Raw genomic sequence first — 18,920 nt, 5'->3', positions numbered from 1 at the left:
GACATGTAATGTTTATTGTTTGACATTGAAACAATTGTTTTTAAATGGTGAAGTATACTCCAAAGTTTTTTGGTTTTTTTTCTATTTGAAGTGATTTCACCATGCTGATTGGAATCATGGGCCTGTACTTTCAAATTAGAGACGACTATGCCAACTTGAGATCCGATGAAGTAAGGTCATCTAAACTCTACCTAGGGTGTGAAACAAATAGTGTAAAAAATGTGTGTCAAGCACTTAAAATAGTTTTTACTGTTTTCTTTGAAAAAAGTGATGTAAGTTTGGGAATTAGACATGCAGTAGGTACGTTGTTATTGTTCTGTGAAAATATTAATATTTAGTTCTATACAGCAAGGAGGCTTGCAAAGTAACTGACTTAATGAAACACCTCAACTGTTTTTTGTGATATATAATTTTATTCTAGAAGGCACTCTGGAATTTCTTTATTGTACTTTGAAATTGTATGTAACAACACATGCTTTCCTTTATGTTATTGTAACTCTAATCTTTATATCCCAACATGTATACTTATATTATTGAAACTCTGTATTTTTTATAACTTAGCTCTGATAACATGTGTACTTAAGCTGTTGAAACTCTGTATTCTTTATATCCTAGCTCTGATAACATGTGTACTTAAGCTGTTGAAACTCTGTATTCTTTATAACTTAGCTCTGATAACATGTGTACTTAAGCTGTTGAAACTCTGTATTCTTTATATCCTAGCTCTGATAACATGTGTACTTAAGCTGTTGAAACTCTGTATTCTTTATATCCTAGCTCTGATAACATGTGTACTTAAGCTGTTGAAACTCTGTATTCTTTATATCCTAGCTCTGATAACATGTGTACTTAAGCTGTTGAAACTCTGTATTCTTTATATCCTAGCTCTGATAACATGTGTACTTAAGCTGTTGAAACTCTGTATTCTTTATATCCTAGCTCTGATAACATGTGTACTTAAGCTGTTGAAACTCTGTATTCTTTATATCCTAGCTCTGATAACATGTGTACTTCTCATTACACCTCATGCTACTTTGAATTCATCATGAGGAGTTTTTGTTGAGAGGGATTTGAAAAACATTCCTGAGTCAGAGATTCTCTCTGGTTTCTTAACTTTCTACAGCGAGGTGCATCTCCACTTGCAAAAATGGAATTATGATGCTGACCAATATCCTCATTCTGATATTTATATCACCACCTCCACCATCAAGGCAGATTATTTTACTTCCAGGGTAGGGCCATACATTCCAAACTCTCTCTGATGTTTCCAGTGTCAACAATCCAGTCACTCAAAGACATCATGTCATGGTTCCTTGATATGTGCTTGATGAGTGTGAAATGGACCCTCATTACATCAATTGCAAAGGCTCTCACCCATCCTACTTTTGTTCTTGCCCCAAATGGTTGGAAGAAAAAGAGGTGCAGTATTTGAAAATAATTCTTTACATTACTTATCCTGAGGCTCGAAAGTTACTGTTCACTACTTCATCTTGGATATATGCTGCTGCACTTCGTTCCACTACTACAGTGGGAGCGCAGGCAAATCTCTCTGTGCCTCTAAAAGAATTGTTCTCAAACCAAATGAAAAGCCTTTTGACCTCCATGGTTAAAAAAGTAAAAGTTGATGAATTAACTTCAGCAGTCATCTCTGTCCCTAACACACATTCCAGCAAATACCAAGATCCACTTCCTTTGGTTCTGAGTACAGGCATTTCCTTGGATACATCTTCTTCTTCTACCCCAAAATGCTAAATGATCGTTCGTTCACATCCTCAGTTGCTGGAATCCTCTTCCTACAGCAAAGACCTGCCCAATTGACCCATGGCAGAATACATGGAGGTCGATGGACCTCCCTCGAATAAGGAAACAAAGGAAAAAGATATGGTCATAAACCAAAGGGTTCTCCATCCAATTTGCCTACACATAAGTAAAAATGGCCACCTTGATACAATGGAACTATCGAGCTTCACGTCTGATCTGGTTGATATCAAAACACTGATTGCTTCCTACCATCCTGTATGTCTTTCCTTACAGGAAACATTTCTGAAACCTGCTGATACAGTCACCTTTTTGTGGTTTTCTTTGTACAAAAATGACAAGCTGTGTGATAGATGAGTGCATGGAGGGATGTCACTATTGGTTGATCAGCATGTGCCCACCCTGTCTTTGCCACTCGACACACCCTTGGAAGTCGTAGCCATCCGTGTTTCCTTGGGTCGTACGATCACTGTTTGTTCTCTATACCGTTCTCCTGGAGAGACATATGACCAATCAGACCTTGATGCTCTCATTGAACAGTTGTCATCTCCCATTTTAATGCTGGGGGGCATTAATGAACATCATCCCTTTTGGGGAAGTGCTGATATTGATAGGAGGGGTTGCTCTGTAGAGCGTATGCTCTCTGATCACAAACTTCCTCTTTTCAATACTGGTTCTTCTACTTATTTCAATGCACCTAGTCAGTCCTTTACTGCTATTGATCTCTCAATTTGCTCCCCTTTGCTATTCTCCCATTTTTCATGGAGGGTTAACAATAATCTGGGAAGCAGTGATCATTTTCCTATAATTTTGAGAGAAACTGGCCGTAGTCGATGCCACCCGACCCACGTGCTACAGTGGAAGCTGGATGAAGCAAACTGGCCTTCTTTCACTGCTCTCACAGAACTTCATCCTGCCATCAGTAGATGACATTGTGGCAGCAGTAACTGACTGTATTATACAAGCAGCTGCTTTATGTATTCCTAAAGCTTTGACACATTTTACACGATATCCTCCTTGGTGGTGGAATCCTGCCTGCCACATGGCACAGAAGGCTCAAAAATGGGCCTGAGATACTCCCACACTCTCACACAGCATCACTTTCCAGCAGGCCCGTGCACATGCTCGATGGGTAAGACGTTAAAGCCAGAAGCAATCTTGGATGAAGTTCACAACCAGCATATCTTCTACCACCACTTCCAAAGTCATATTGGACAAGATTTGAAAGGTAACTGCGCAATATAATTCTGTTCCCCTCTCGATCTTGCTCTCTGATGGCCATGAAGTAGCTGATATCCAGAAAGCATCGCCAATACTCTTGGTGAAAGCTTTTGCCAGTTATCTAGCATTTCTGCTTCTTCCTCCACCTTCTTAGCCATCAAGACTCGAGCAGAGTGATCACCTCTTTCTTTTCGAGGTGATTGTTTTTATGACTATAACCATCCATTTACACTGGTGGAACTCAAACTGGCCCTTCATAGGTTTGGAAGTACATCAGTTAGACCTAATGATATGCACCATGAAATGCTGCACCATCTATCTCCTGCTTCTCTTGCTATTCTTCTGATTGTTTTTTAACTGGATCTGGCAGGAGAATGTTTTTCCTGATGCGTGGCACCAGGTTATTGTCCTTCCTTTCTCTAAGCCTGGGAAAGATCCCAAGATTCCTTCAAACTAATGACCAATTGCTTTGACAAGCTGTCTCTGTAAGACCTTAGAGAGAATGGTTAATGCTTGTCTTGTTTGGTTCCTCGAATCAAACAACCTCTTCTTGCCCACTCAGTGTGTGTTTCAATGACAGCTGTCCACCGTGGACCAGCTGATTCAACTTGAAATGTGAATCAGAGAAGCCTTTCAAATGATAACATCTTGTATCAAAATTCTTTGACATTGAGAAGGCTTATGATACAACATGGAGTATGGCATTTTGCAAGACTTCCATATATATATATGGGTTACGTGGCTATTTGCCCATTTTTATTAAAACTCTTTAATGGACAGGAGGTTCCAAGTTCATGTGTGTCAAACACTTTCTACAGGAACTTGGAGTCCCTGAGGGCTGTGTTTTGAGTGTCACTTTTCAGTATAAAGATTAATGCCATGACTGAAGAACTCCTTCTTACTGTTGCAAACGGACTCTATTTCGACAGCTTTCACACCTCATGTTGGTTGTCAAACATGAGCTATGTGGAGCAGCAGCTACAGACTGCCCTAAATTGTTTACTGAAGTGAACCACAGCAAATGATTTTAAATTCTCTCTCTTTAAAATAATTTGCATGCACTTTTGCTGCCAACGGGGTGTTCACCCTGATCCTGAACTCTGCATCGGTGAAGTTATGCTGCCTGTGGTTCCTGAGACAAAGTTCTTGAGGCTTCTCTTTGACCATAAACCATGTAGTATAAACCTTTATACTACACATCAGACAGCTACAGGTCAAATATATAAGAGCACTGAACATCCTCCATGTCCTCTCTTCCACAACTTGTGGAATGGACAATGTTCTATGCTAAAGATATATCCTGCTCTTATTCCATTGAAACTCGACTATGGATCACTGGTCTATGGTTCTGCCAGACCCAAAGATGCTGAACCCCATTCATCATCAAGGACTTTGGCTCTGCACTGGGGCTTTCTGCACTTCCCCAGTTCAGAACTTATAGATAGTCTCATGAACCTTCTTTGCACCTCCACTGCTTGCAACTGTCTTTACCGTATGCTTCGAAACTTCATTCCTTACCAAAGCACCCCACCTGGGGTTGTGTTTTCCTTCCTCGGTGGGCCACACTTTTTCAGAACAGACGATCTGCCATTACTCCTTTTGGCCTTTGTATCCAGGTGTAGTTGGATGAATTGGGTCTGTCCTTGGATAATATTGCTCTACCCACTGGTCAGCTCATTCCACCATGGCTTATTACAATCCCTAAATGTGGCTTATCTTTAAGTCATCTGAGAAAAGCAGATACTCCCAATTGGAAATACTGTCTGTTATTTGCTGAACATCTTTTGAATCATCTTTCAATTCATATTTATACAGATTGTTCGAAATTAGTTGACTTGTCTGGGCTCTTCCATGGTTTGTTGTGGTTTGGTGGTTGCATGCAAAATCTCCTCTACAGCTTCTGTATTCACTGCTGAACAGTACTCCATTTCACTTGCCCTGGATCATATTGAAGCTAAGCAGTACTCAAACTGCACTACTTATACTGACTCACTTAGTTCCTTACTGGCCCTGGAAATGCTTCACATTAGTTCACACCCTGTTCTTGCCGATATTCAATACCAACTGGCCCATTTCTCTTTAACATCTACTTCTATCCAGTTTTTCTGGATACCAGGCCACATTGTTATTCACAGGAATGAGCTCACAGACACTGCAGCTAAATCTGTCTGCTCTAGCACTATCACTGTTGTGCCTGTTCCATACCTGTACTATGGTCCTGTATTAAAGGCTCAATTCCATTCCAGTTGATTTGGAGTGAGCAACGTGAAAACAGTCTTTTCCGAATAAAATCCTCCATTGGACTTTGGCCGTCTTGCTTCCATAAGGATCGGAAAGAGGAAGTTGTTCTAACTTGACTATGTATTGGTCACACTTTTTTAAATCATTGTTTTCTTTTATCTGGGACTGATGCACCATTGTGTTGTCTGTGAAACACTCAGGTCACAATAAGCCACATTTTACTGTCTTGCCATTATTATGACTCTCAACGACAGCACCATTTTAAACATGTTCTGTCCCAAGGTTTGTTCATAATGTTAGACAGTGTTATTGGTGATGGTGACACTGTCCACCTTAGAAATGTTTTTAGTTCTTTAAAGGCCATTAATCTTTTTAATGCTATTTAAGTTTTTAATTTATACATTAGACCTTTTTTAATGTGATTTCCTTTTAAGAATCAAAGTACGTCTAGTTTGATTTGAAATTAGAAAATGGCCATAACATCAAATACCTTGAAACCAGTACTGGAAAGGCCAACTTCAGACAACTAATGCTATTAGTCATCCTGGCGAGTTATAATTAAAATTTTGCTAGAAGTTTTTTAAAATTTTTATTACTTTTTGAAAATGCCCACAACATCAAATATCTTGGAATCAGGACTGGAAAGGACTTTTGTACTTACCTGTTTGTCTTCCTGGCAAGTTATGATAATTACAATTACGTTGCAGAAAGTCCTTTACAACTTGTATTACTGTAGTTTTCTCTTACTGCTGTAGAAATAAATTTCCTTTTATGAATTTTACTAAATTTATTTTAAGTTTAACTTTTTACTGGATGTTTGGTGCAAATAGCCTAGTTGCTTTGCTCCATAAAACACCAAACCAACCAACTACGTATGTTATTGACACTGTATTCTTTGTATCTCACTTGTGATAACATGTATACTTATGTTCTTCAAACTCTGTATTCTTTATATTCTAGCTGTTATAACATCTTGATCTGTAGTGACATCTACCTCAAAATATACTACAGTGCAATCATTGTACCACTTCTCACTCTTACAGCTGTTCTAGATTTGAGTATTCTCTTGTGTGCATGTTTGATTGCTACTAGCCCTGAAACTCTTAGTTCCTCATGTATGCCATATGGTTTAGCTGCATTTAAGTGTGTACATCAGCATGTGACACTCCTCCACTGATAGGAGTGTGACACACCCTCTTGTTGCAGATTACTTCTGTGCAGTTCAGCATTTTTCAGTTTGGCATACCAGTGCTAAGATCTAGTGGTTGATTTTGAACATTTTTTGTCTTCTTTTCCACTTTGAAAATATTCAGTTGCTGATATTTGCATTTCACAGTATTCTTTATGGTAAATGATCATGTTTGATCACTTTATTCCATTGTGGGTTCTATTTCTCACTCAGTTACTGGTATTCAACCAATATTTGTGAATTCACAATTTAATATTATGACTTTGGAGGCTAATGATTGTACTGCTGTTCAACAACCTAGTGACAGTGGCTGCAGATGTTGCATTATTGATGAAAGAAGTGTCAGGCATAGGTTGTCAAGAGATGGTTTTTTTTTCTGAGAGCTGAGGAATCTCTAGATCTACAAGCATTTCTGCTACTACAACAGAATGATGCAAACTTTGACAATCCCCCCCCTTCCTTTGCTTGTGATTTTACTGTGGTAAAATGCAGTTTCACATAATGAATGAATGTCATTTTTATACACTGGTTTTCCACCACCATTTTTATAATGATTTTCAGTAATGTACATCATGAAAAAAATTACTAAAAGTTCCTTATATCTTATCTTAACATATTCTTGAAAACAAATTAGGTTGTAGCACTTGGAAACAGTTTTTTTAAATGTTATGATTATAAGTAAACATAGTTTCTAGCGCTTGGAAACAGTTTCTTCAAAATATTATAAGTAAACATATATCTCTATGCAGAATATCTTACTTTTTTTTTCCAGTACACTAATAACAAAGGCTATTGTGAAGATCTCACAGAGGGAAAGTTTTCATATCCAATAATTCATGCCATTCGTTCCCATCCTGAAGACCCTCAAATGATAAGTATCCTTTAAAAGTACCACCCACCAAAATGTTCACTTCTCATTCTCTTTAAAAAAACCATTTTGATTATATTGTGTGGTTTTCAAAATTGTTCTAACTTCTAGTTCTTTTGCTTTAGCTAACCTTTTAACAGGTGATTGTATCAGTTTACCATACTGTCATTACCTTCCAGTGAGTACCACATCAAAATGAAACTAAAACATCACGTTTGGATGGTTGTCCTTGATTTCCTTTAGATATTATACGTCAAAGAACTCAAGATGTAGAAATTAAAAAGTATTCAGTGGATCTCATGGAAAAGCTTGGTTCCTTTGAATACACGAGAAAAACATTAGAAGAACTTGATCAAGAGTAAGTATCATGATAGTTTGTAAAGAGTAGATTAGACATAAGTTATCACAATAGTTTGTAAACAGTAATTAGACAAATCAAGTTATCATAATGGTTTGTAAAAGAGTAATTAGACATAAATCAAGTTACCATAATAGTTTGTAAACAGTAGATTAGCCATAAATCAAGTTACCATAATAGTTCGTAAACAGTAGATTAGATATAAATCAAGTTATAATAGTTTGTAAACAGTACATTAGATATAAATCAAGTTATAATAGTTTGTAAACAGTACATTAGATATAAATCAAGTTATAATAGTTTGTAAACAGTACATTAGATATAAATCAAGTTATAATAGTTTGTAAACAGTACATTAGAAGTGCTTGTTTATTTTCTGAAAGATATTTTCCTTTACAAGCTCTAGGTTTTTGGTAGTGAAGATAGGAGATTTATAACTTGTAAATGGTTGGTCTTCTGATACAGTATCTTACCTCCTCCTATATATTAGCTTTTCTTGATTTTGTGCTGCCTTCTATATGTACAGTTTTTTGCTTACCTTGAGACTTCTACCTAAATTCCATATGGTCTTTCTGTGTTGGAATATGAGACACACCCTTCTAACACAACTGTCTCTTTCTATATTCTCATTGTTCACTCATCACTTCTTGATTTAGCACTCATTCCTAACAAGATGTCTTTTTCCTTTTTTCCTTATCAGTTCCTCAGATACAGAAATTTTTTTAGTGAAGTATCTGTTATTGGATTTTTGCTTATGAACACTTTCAGTTTCTGTACAATTTGAGTAACTTGATGTCTAAAAACTACAGTAGTGTTGTTCAGGTTTGTCATTGTGTTTTGGGAGAAGTGATGACTGATGTGCAGTGGGTGGTGGAGTCTTTCATGTGGCCTTGGCAGTCTTTTGTACCTGCAACACCTGTGCCTGTGTTTCTTATTCACAATGGAAACAATTTTTCTTGCCATCTACTTTTGTCCAATCTTCTTTCCATGCTGTCTCGAATCTACCTAAACCTTCATTTTGATACTGGGTTTGTCAGGTGTATTTCTTTCCTTCACTTTGTTTTGTTCCATCTTTCTTCCTTTTAGGTTCACCTCCTATCCAGATGTGCACATCCATATTCAGTTACCTATACCACTATACTGATGCATACATGCCTCATTCTCCGTCGTCGGTTATCTCGTGAAGCTAAACGTACCTTCCTGCTATACTACCTTTCTCTAACTCCTACTCTGTGGAGCCTTTTCTTCAGACCTGGGAGTCAGGTCTTTTGTTCATCTCTCATAGGTTTAAGTTTTCCTACTTTCATATTTCACTCTCTGCTCTTTTCTATTATTTTTACTTTTTGTTTTCCATTCTAATCCACCATACTCCTAAGGAGTCCTAGGTGGCTGCTTGTTGACTTATCTTCTTCCCAGTACCATGTTTATTTTCCTTGGCCTTAATAACTTCATATTTAATTGATGTATTGCTGAAGTTTGTTAAGGTGTGATGCCCTTTCCTCTTCTATATCTTCATCTGTCTGTATGATTTTATTGGAGTGCTTGTTCCTATTGAGTCAAATGTTAAAGCAATATGGCAGTGTTGTAGTAAATAGTCAGTCACTGCCCATTTCACATTCAACTCGGTTTGAACACTAAGCCTAAACTATCTATCAGAAAATTTATATTGGTCAAAAAAGGATATTACAGTATTCAAATCATTAAATATTTTATGTATACACAAGAAAACGTTTCTGCTAAAGTATATATGTGAAGAAAAGATAAATAATTTAATATATTATTTGACTATGAACAAAATGAAAGCCTGATTTTAGTACCACTTGTTTAGCTCATGCAATAAGTGTAACCAACATTATCATCAACATCTGTTTATAATAACCTACATATTAAGTGAATAAATAAGTGTGAAATACTTAACAGTAGTAGTTTTCATAACCACACTATTTTTTGGATATTTAATATTTTATAAATTTTGTTTCTTCTTCCTAACATGACAATGTATTATTACCTTAGTTGTCCTTGTAATAAACAACTAAACTATTTCCAAATTCTAGAGCACGAGTAGAAATTGGAAGACTTGGAGGAAATCCTCATCTAATAGCAGTGCTGGATGAATTAAAGACTTGGTAGTAATTTATTAATGATTCAAGTTAAATGTAAGTCTGGTGGTAACTTGAATTTCAACATATGTGTTTGGTATTTGCCAATTTTCATATATTTGTCATTTTAATGAAAATAATTTATTTTATATCTCTAATTCTTTTGATTGTACTGAGAAAACTTCTAAGGAAGGTATTTTAATAGCTTTACCAGTTTTATTATAAAATTGATGATATAAGACTTCTGTGACTTTCTACAAATAATTACTATATTTTTATTTGCATAAGAATTTGAAAAATAATTTACACCTCATGTAGTAACTAATATACCTTCAAATAATGTTCAAAAGGTAAAACTTTAAATACTGGAAACTGCATGATGCAAACAAATAAACCAAACTTGTTTTGAGTTTTTATTTAATGTCAACTTCTGTGGTATCAGTAATCTGTACGTGTACAGTACTTAGCTATCGTGCTTTGTTTTTATGTAAAAGTTGTCATCAGACATTCCAAGATGTATATTAAATAAAGATTCATGATGAATATTAAACTGTATTGAGTCTGAAGTAAATTCACATATTATCCAGTACTTACACAAACCTTGTCCCTCATCTCAGGGTTTTATATATATGGACTGAATTCTTTATAGCAGGTATCTGTAATTTGTTGGTGATAAATTTACATGATAAGCAGCACACAATCCATTTGTTTCAAAATAAAATAAGTCAAATGTATATACAAATGTTTATTACACGGTTGTATCTGGAGCTTTAAGTAATTGATCCTTTCTCATCAAATTCCACACAAGCCAGTTCAGTTATTTTAGAACATATATTATTCTTCCTACAGTGTTGATTGTCACAGATGTATCCAAAGCATGAAATAATTGTCTCTTTTCATCAAAATATTTATCTAACTAACTTTGTCTTACTTATTTGAACTGCATTTTATATATGTATTTGTAGAGTGAAAGAGATCTAGAACATTCTACATGCTGTGAAATATTATTATGCAGTGAGACTCAGTCAAAACAACAAACTTACGTGGTTCTAATAAAATCATGCAATACACTAATTAGCACCAATTCACAACAGTTGCACTACATGACGTACGATTCATACACAGTTACATAAATTTACAATAAACCATCATTCCTAAAAATAAATTTAACACTAGTGCTATACTTAATCCATCAAACTCATAATACTTGCATTAAACTTAAACAGTTGTGTATATCTAACAATAACACCTCTAAGTAAAACACTTTGTATACTATATACAAAGTATTTTCAGTTCATGCACAAAATCTACTTGTACAGTTTGCACCACCAGGTACCATTCCTCTGATGGCTTCAATGCAGTACTGGTAGTTCAGGAGGTACAACATTCACCTCATGATTGATGCAGTTGATTTTGCACCTCTGGATATATGCAAGGGGTTGATAGTCCATCTGGATGATTAACTCATTCCTGTAGAGGTAGTTCTGAAATTTCTAGATGGCAGATATGATGACCATACATTCTCATTTAATCACAGAGTAGTTCTTTTAATTTGTTAATGGGTTTTAACTTGTGTACATTATGGGAAACAGTCGGTCTACATGTTCTTGCAGAAGTACTGCTTTGATTCTAATGCATTGGCCAGAACAATGAATGGTTTGTTAAACTCTGGCATTCTAAAGACTGGAAAACATCCTGACATGTCTATCACCTTCTGGAATACCATCTGCTGTGATTTTTCCACATTTGATTAGTTTGCCTTTCTTGATCAGGTCAGTCAATGGTACAGCAACTTCAATGTAGTTTGGAATGAACTTCCTATAATCGTCTGCTAATCCCAAGGAGAATCTGATTTGCTGCTTCTTCATCAGAGCTGATGCATCAGGTATGTGGGTTAGCTTCACCTCTTCCATGGCTATCTTTTGGTTGTCCACCTTGTGTCCAACAAAGTCCAGCACATGTTGTGGTTTGTTGGAACCTCTCAATGTTTGTCATATATTCCAAGCACTTTTGATCCATTTGCTAACTTGAGCTAACCATCAATCATGCACTGTTTAATTATGGTGAATCTGGTAAGTTGTCTCTATTCTGTTTCTTCTGGCACCAGTATCCAAGGTGACAGTCACTCTTTTGTTGCTTCTTTCCAACCTCATCTTTGTATTGAGATTTCTGCAGTTACTTGTTGGTAACAGAATTGCACTAATTTGCAGTGTGCCCCATTTCATAAGAAATACAGCATCTCTTCTCCCATTTGTCTGTAAAGTTATTGTCACCTTTGGTTGTATGCCATTTCTGATCAAGTACTCTGATTTATACTTAACTAGTTATTTTTAGTTATACTCACTCAATGGACTTCAGTATATTGTTATGTCAGTGTGATAATATCATCCTCCAGTGCTTACTCTTTTAGAAACAGTGACATTTCAGTGAAGCATGTATCAATGAACTGGTCACATTTCAATAGATTGTTCAGTCCTTCAAAAGTATCTTAACACTTGGCCATATCAGTCTTGACTTCTCTGAACTCCTGGCAGAAATCTTACTCAGTAAATACATCGTATTTTAACAGTTTTAATTTGTCATAGTCCATGACATTCTGATGTCATGCCCAAATACACTTATGGGCCTTTTCCTATGAGAACAGGGCTGTGAAAGACTACCTAGTTGCCTTTGTATCAGTTCTGTATTTGGGAAGATCTTTCATACCTCTCCAGGAAAGCATCCATGTCATCTTTGTATTCATCAGATTTGACAGTTTGGGTTGGCTGATCCTAAACCCATTGTCAAGAGCCCTCATCTTTCTGTTGGGTGAGCTTAGCAACCTCAGTTTGTGCTCTTATTCTATTTTGAGCTTCTCTTCCCTGTCAATATGCTTCTCTAGTTCTTTTTATTCTTCAAATTACATTGATTAAGTCCAAGTCGCTCACTCTTTTATATCCACGTATCAAAAGTCAGTCAACATTTTTTCATAGTGCAGTTGTAATCTATAACATTTTTGTCACCACTACAGCTATATGTACATATTAGCCTATTTCTACTGTCTTTCACGTTTTTTTCACCACTCTATAATTCTGGTAGGCTTGCCAATGTCAGTTGTTTTTTTTATGTGTGGTTCAGGTTCTTTACAGTAGGTGTCTGTAACTTGTTAGCAATAAATCTCGATAAGAAAAAAAAACAATCCATTTGTTATAAAATAATTATCAAAACAAGCATGTTCATAAATATTTGCTACACTGTGTGTTATGACAGTTGTATTCAAAGCTTTAAATTAACTTTGTAAAGTACACATGCATTAGTTCAGTTACTTTTGTAAAGTACACATGCATTAGTTCAGTTACTTTAGAACACAATTTACCTGTCAAATTATACTGCTCCACAGTGTGTTTAAATATGGCTAAACTCACAATCATACAGTCAAGATATAACTAACTTTGTCTTACTTGAATTACATTTTATTTATTAGACTGAAAGATATCTAGTTCGATGATTGGTTTGGTGTTTTATGGTGCAAAGCAGCTAGGCTATTTGCATCAAACATCCAGTTATAATTAAAGTAAAATTCATAAAATTAAGGTAAAACAAAACAAAGTTTCATTTTTGAAATAAAAACATAAATAACATTAAAACCAATTTTTACATCTAGTCTACAGCAGTAAGAGAAAAACTACAGTAATACAAGTTGTAAAGGGTTTTCTGTAACTAATTGTTATTATCATAACTCACCAAGAAGACTAACAGGTAAGTACAAAAACCACTGTTAGTCACCTGAAGTTGGCCTTTCCAGTCCTGGTTAGGAGTTATTTGATGTTATGGCCATTTTCAGAAAGTAAAGTAATAAAAATTTTAAAAAACTTCTAGCAAAATTTTATATCTCACCAGGATGATTAATAGCATTTGTCACCTGAAGTTGGCCTTTCCAGTCCTGGTTTCAAGGTATTTGATGTTATGGCCATTTTCTAATTTCAAATCAAACTAGATGTACTTTGATTCTTAAAAGGAATCAAATCAAACTAGAGTACTTTGATTCTTAAAAGGAAATCACATAAAAAATGGTCTAATGTATAAATTAAAAACTTAAATAGCATTAAAAAGATTAATGGCCTTTAAAAAACTAAAAACATTACCAAGGTGGACAGTGTCACCATCGCCAATAACACTGTCTAACATTACGGATAAACCTTGGGACAGAACATGTTTAAAATGGTGCTGTTGTTGAGAGTCATAATGATGGCAAGACAGTAAAATGTGGCTTATTGTGACCTGAATGTTACACTACATAAAGGTGCATCAGTCTCAGATAAAAGAAAACAGATTTAAAAAGTGTGACCAATACGTAGTCTAGTTAGAACAACTTCCTCTTTCTGATCCTTACAGAAGCAAGACAGCCAAAGTCCAATACAGAGTTTTATTTGGAAAAGCTTGTTTTCATGTTGCTCACTCCAAGTCAATTGGCATGGAGCCGAGCCTCGAATACAGGACCATAGTCCAGGTATGAAACAGGCACAACAGTGATAGTGCTAGAGCAGACAGATTTAGCTGCAGTGTCGGCGAGCTCATTCCTGCAAATACCAATGTGGTCCTGTATCAAGAAAAACTGGACAGAAATAGATGTTAGAGAAAAATGGGCCAGTTGATTTTGAATATTGGCAAGGACAGGGTGTGAACTAACTTGAAGTGATTTCAGGGCCAGTAGAGAACTGAGTCAGTATAAATAGTACAATTTCAGTACTGCTCTGCTTATACGTAATCCAGGGCAAGAGAAATGGCATACAGTTCAGCAGTGAACACAGAAGCTGTAGAGAAGATTCTGCACGCAACCACCGAACCAAAACAAACCATGGCAGAGCCCACACAGTCACCTGATTTCAAACCATCTGTATAAATAGTAATGGAAGGATGGTTAAAAAGATGTTCAGCAAATAACAACCTCTATGGATTCTGCCCTAGGTCGATTGGGCAGGTCTTTGCTGTTGGAAGAGGATTCCAGCTACTGAGGATGTGGACGAATGATCGTTTTATATCTTGGGTTTGGAGAAAAAAGATGTACCCCAGGAAATTCCCCTACCCAGAACCAAAGGAAGTGAATCTTGGGGTTTGCTGGAATGTATGTTAAGGACAGAGATGGGTGTTGAAGTTAATTCATCAACTTTCTTGACCGTGGAGATCAAAACACTTTCATTTAGTTTGAGAACAATCCTTTTGGAGGCACAAAGAAATCCATCTGCACTCCCACTGTAGTAATGGAACAAAGTGCAGCAACATACGTCCGAGATAAAGTGGTGGACAGCAACATTCAAGCCTCAGGATAAATAATGTTTTGAATCATTTTCAAATGCTGCACCTCTTTTCCTTCCAATCATTTAGAGAAAGAATAAAGGTAGGACAGGTGAGAGCAATTGCAATTGATGCAATGAGGGTCCATTTCACACTCATGATGTCTTCAAGTGACCAAACTGCTGATACCGGAAACATCTGAGAGTGTTTGGAATGTATGGCCACACCTTGCAACTAAGATAACCTGCCTTGATGGTGGCAGGTGGATGTGGTGATGTAAATGTCAGAATGAGGACATTGGTCAGTATCATAATTCCATCTTTGTGAGCAAAGATACGCCTCACTGCAGAAACTCTTTGGGTGGAGAAACCAGTGAGAATCTCCAACTAGGAAATGTTTTTCAAATCCTTCTCAGCAATAACTCCTTGTGATGAATTCAAAGTAGCATGAGGTGTAACCTCAGTAGGTATATCCCCAATTGCCTTTGAATTCAAGAGGAGTTCAGTGTGTTAAGATGTGGATGTTTCTACCAATATATCACCAGATCGAAGCTTCTTTACTGACTCTGGAGAGCCAGCAAGTCCCTCTAGTCCCTTCTGAATGAAAAAGGGAGACATTTGCCCTAAAGTTTTGTCTGAAAGAGGATGTAGTATAAATGAGGTACAACAGGTGTTACAGATGTTGAAGATTGCTGCTCAGAATCTGCAAGGTGTGGTCGTTTACCTATGAACTGTTTTTCACTATTTATTTAAGTTTTTATTTGGAGGATCCATCATAAAAAAAGGAATATTTCATTGCCAACTGACCCCACCCACCATGCAGCCCTACAAGGAGATGCACTACAATGCCAAACAAGGAAACTGCAGCAATGCCAGGATTTCATGAGCACTATACCCAAACACCAGCATCAGATACAATGTCCACAACACCTTTTGAGAACATCCAACACCGGTACTTGGTTGACCCTAGCCCAAGTGGACAAGACGAATGACCCAAGGCCGCCCGTCTACAGGAATTAAAGTTCAAAGTGGTGTGTTAGGGTTGGATACCTCAACCACCAGGATCCTTTCCTTCCCTTAACAATCACCATGCATGGCAAACACGTGAGTGGATGTTTAGATCCCAATGGAGGTAAACTGAAAGAAGAGAACCTTCCTTAGGAGGTCCCCTCACCACGTACAGAAATCCACACCAAGGGGAAGGAGGTCTAGTACATTCTACATACAATGAGATTTTATGATGCAATAGTACACCATGCACCAATTCACAGCATGTGATTTCTCCACAGTTATGTAAACAAACCTGTAATAAACTATTACTTCTAAAAATAACTAAATTAAATACTAGTATTATGTTTAACGTATCTCAATTATAATCGTCAGATTAAACTTAAAAAGGTCGTGTATATCTTACATCTCATTTTAAGGTGATTCCTGAAGGTATTTTCCTTAATTTGAAAGATCCAGTAAGGTTATCTTTTGATGATAAAATTGTTCAAGTGATTTAATTTTGGACAATCACATTAACCTATTATGAAATATTACAAAGAGGTCAGTGGAAGATATGCTGATTACAAGAATATAATGACTGTATGTTTATAAAACAAGAGAGCTAGATAAATAAAAATTACACTAAAGTTCGAACATTTTTACAATAAAAAACCGCCAAGTGCCTTATAATCTTTGTTTATTTTTTCTATTTCCTATGGGAGTAACTTCAAATGTGAAAGCATGTTGAATGTGCTGTATAAATATCCCAGTAAAATTAATAAATGACTTATCTTTTCAGGTTCAAACCATCATTTATCAATGAATTTACTAAGATTTATTTTCATCATTATTACTGTGTTAGCTGGTGCTTATTAGGTTTAGTGAGGTTCAAATACTGAAGTTTTCTTTACCACAATCATGTAATAACAGTTATGACACAATGTATTAATATATTGATAATGCTTAATGAAGAAAGTGAATGTTTAATTGTATTGAATAACATTCCCCAGAATGTCTACACTGTAATTTATAAAATAATCTTGTTTGCTAATAATGAAAATAGTGTCAAAATGTCTTGAAACAAATAAACTGGCATTAATTCCAGTAGCATGATGACTGAAAAATACAAGATATTTTATAATACAAAAGAAATGATCCTACTATTAACAGTTCTAGTTGTGTAACTGACTAAGAATTCTGAAGTCTTTATCTAAAATCATTAAATAAACTACCCTAACATCAGAGTTTATGAATATTTTGGAGCAATGAAGTGTTTAAAACCATAATTTTAAAATGGTTGCCAAAGTGGTGAATTTGACAAACCAATTACAATATTTTATTACTGCTGTTAGATTTTATTGAAGGTTGCTAACAATAATGCATATTTCAAAAGATTTCCTTGGGAATGTCATCTAGAAAGCATTTGTTTTATGATAAAATGAGATTAATAAACATCCAAATATCTCTGTTTTACAATGTATTTCTATTGTCAAAATATGTGTATAACTTTCAAATATATTTCAAGGGTAAAAGAAGTGAGTGTAAGAAATGACGTAAATAGAAGTATTGGAGTATATATAGTAAATTTTTGTTAAACATAACACAATATTTCAGCTAACTTCACATTCTGAAAGACCACTACTGATAAAACAGTCGTTCATGTTATTACACACAGTTTTAAGAACATTGCCTGGATTAAATCAATTATGGAATAGAAGAGCAAAATATAAAGTTCACATCTGTGTATCGTGAGCATAGCTTAAAAGCATAGCCTAAATCATGTTTTAAAAACCCACACACATTAATTTGTTTCACAAGGGGTGCAGTTCATACAGAATACTTGTCTTATGGACACAGCCTAGGGTGATTTGCAACTGCTGTATCACATCACTGTTTGACAAGATTCACTGGAGGTGTTGTATCACACCACTATTTGATAGGATTGTAGGTGCCATGTAACACTACTGTTTGATAGGGTTAATTGCCTTTAGACATCTATTCTCACTAACCTTTGTGTTAATAGAATTTTCATCTGTTTCTGGATGCTTTATTTTGCTTACTATAGCTATGGTACAACTGTTGCAGTTATATTTTTGTACGGTCTTGACACCCCAAGTTGATCAATATTCCAAAGACATTGCATACAAGTATTTGCATTGGTTTCATGATGTGTTTCATATAGAGTTTGCTATATGATATATACACATACAGTAACATTTTTGTCTTCCAATCAGAAAGATATCTGCAGAGTTGCCTGTAACATATGAGCAAATACAGTTATCTTTTTTACTGGCAGTCAGGAGACTTTTTGATGTAATGACCTCTCTCATATTCCATTGTGAATGGCATCGACGAGAGTAAAAATAGTTTCTCAGGGTAGGCCTAAAATTAATGATTTAAATAATAAACATAAGGTTTATTTACATATATATATTTTGGCTGGATAATTTCAAAAGTTAATCTTGCCTACAATCTGAGTTAATATAGTAGAACATCTTCAAACCTAACTTTCTAGTAGAGGGTACTGTCCATTATGGTGGGTAAAATATTTATTCTGTGGAACATTTATATTCGTATTCTCATTATTTCTCACAAATGCAGTCGCTTAGAATATACAGAATTATACAGTAGTAGATTCCTTGTTGAAATTTTCGTTATTTAGCAGATCTATCTTGTCATTCTTAGCTGAAATCAATTTTACATGAAAGTACCATAATATCGCCTTTATTACGCTGTAAAATTCAACGCAAACTGTATATACTTTTAGTAAAATTTCTACTAGAGTTTAGTTAGTACAAAAACATTCCTCAAACATTACCATACTGTTACATACAGTAAACTACTTTAGACAAATGTGTACAATATAGCTCATATAGACTCCCTGGTGGGTCAACAGTAAATTTTTGGATTTACAAAGCTAAAA

The 18,920-nt window shown here is 35.6% G+C and overlaps 1 protein-coding gene across 4 annotated transcripts in view; it reads left to right on the top strand.

Annotated features, from left to right (window-relative positions):
- LOC143256146 (terpene synthase-like) overlaps nucleotides 1–10,284 on the top strand; it is a 51,947-nt gene extending 41,663 nt beyond the window's left edge. For all 4 annotated transcript variants that reach the window (XM_076512944.1, XM_076512945.1, XM_076512946.1 and 1 more), the window contains 4 exons: nucleotides 92–170; nucleotides 7,182–7,284; nucleotides 7,521–7,635; nucleotides 9,690–10,284. In XM_076512944.1, the coding sequence (XP_076369059.1) occupies nucleotides 92–170; nucleotides 7,182–7,284; nucleotides 7,521–7,635; nucleotides 9,690–9,765 (373 nt within the window). In that variant the 3' untranslated portion in view covers nucleotides 9,766–10,284. The remainder of the gene's footprint in view (nucleotides 1–91; nucleotides 171–7,181; nucleotides 7,285–7,520; nucleotides 7,636–9,689) is intronic.
- Nucleotides 10,285–18,920: the final 8,636 nt, after the last annotated feature.

This window comes from Tachypleus tridentatus, chromosome 7 (assembly GCF_004210375.1).
Source record: "Tachypleus tridentatus isolate NWPU-2018 chromosome 7, ASM421037v1, whole genome shotgun sequence".
NCBI classification, from domain to species: Eukaryota; Metazoa; Arthropoda; class Merostomata; order Xiphosura; family Limulidae; genus Tachypleus; species Tachypleus tridentatus.
This window is presented reverse-complemented; position numbering and strand designations above follow the sequence as displayed.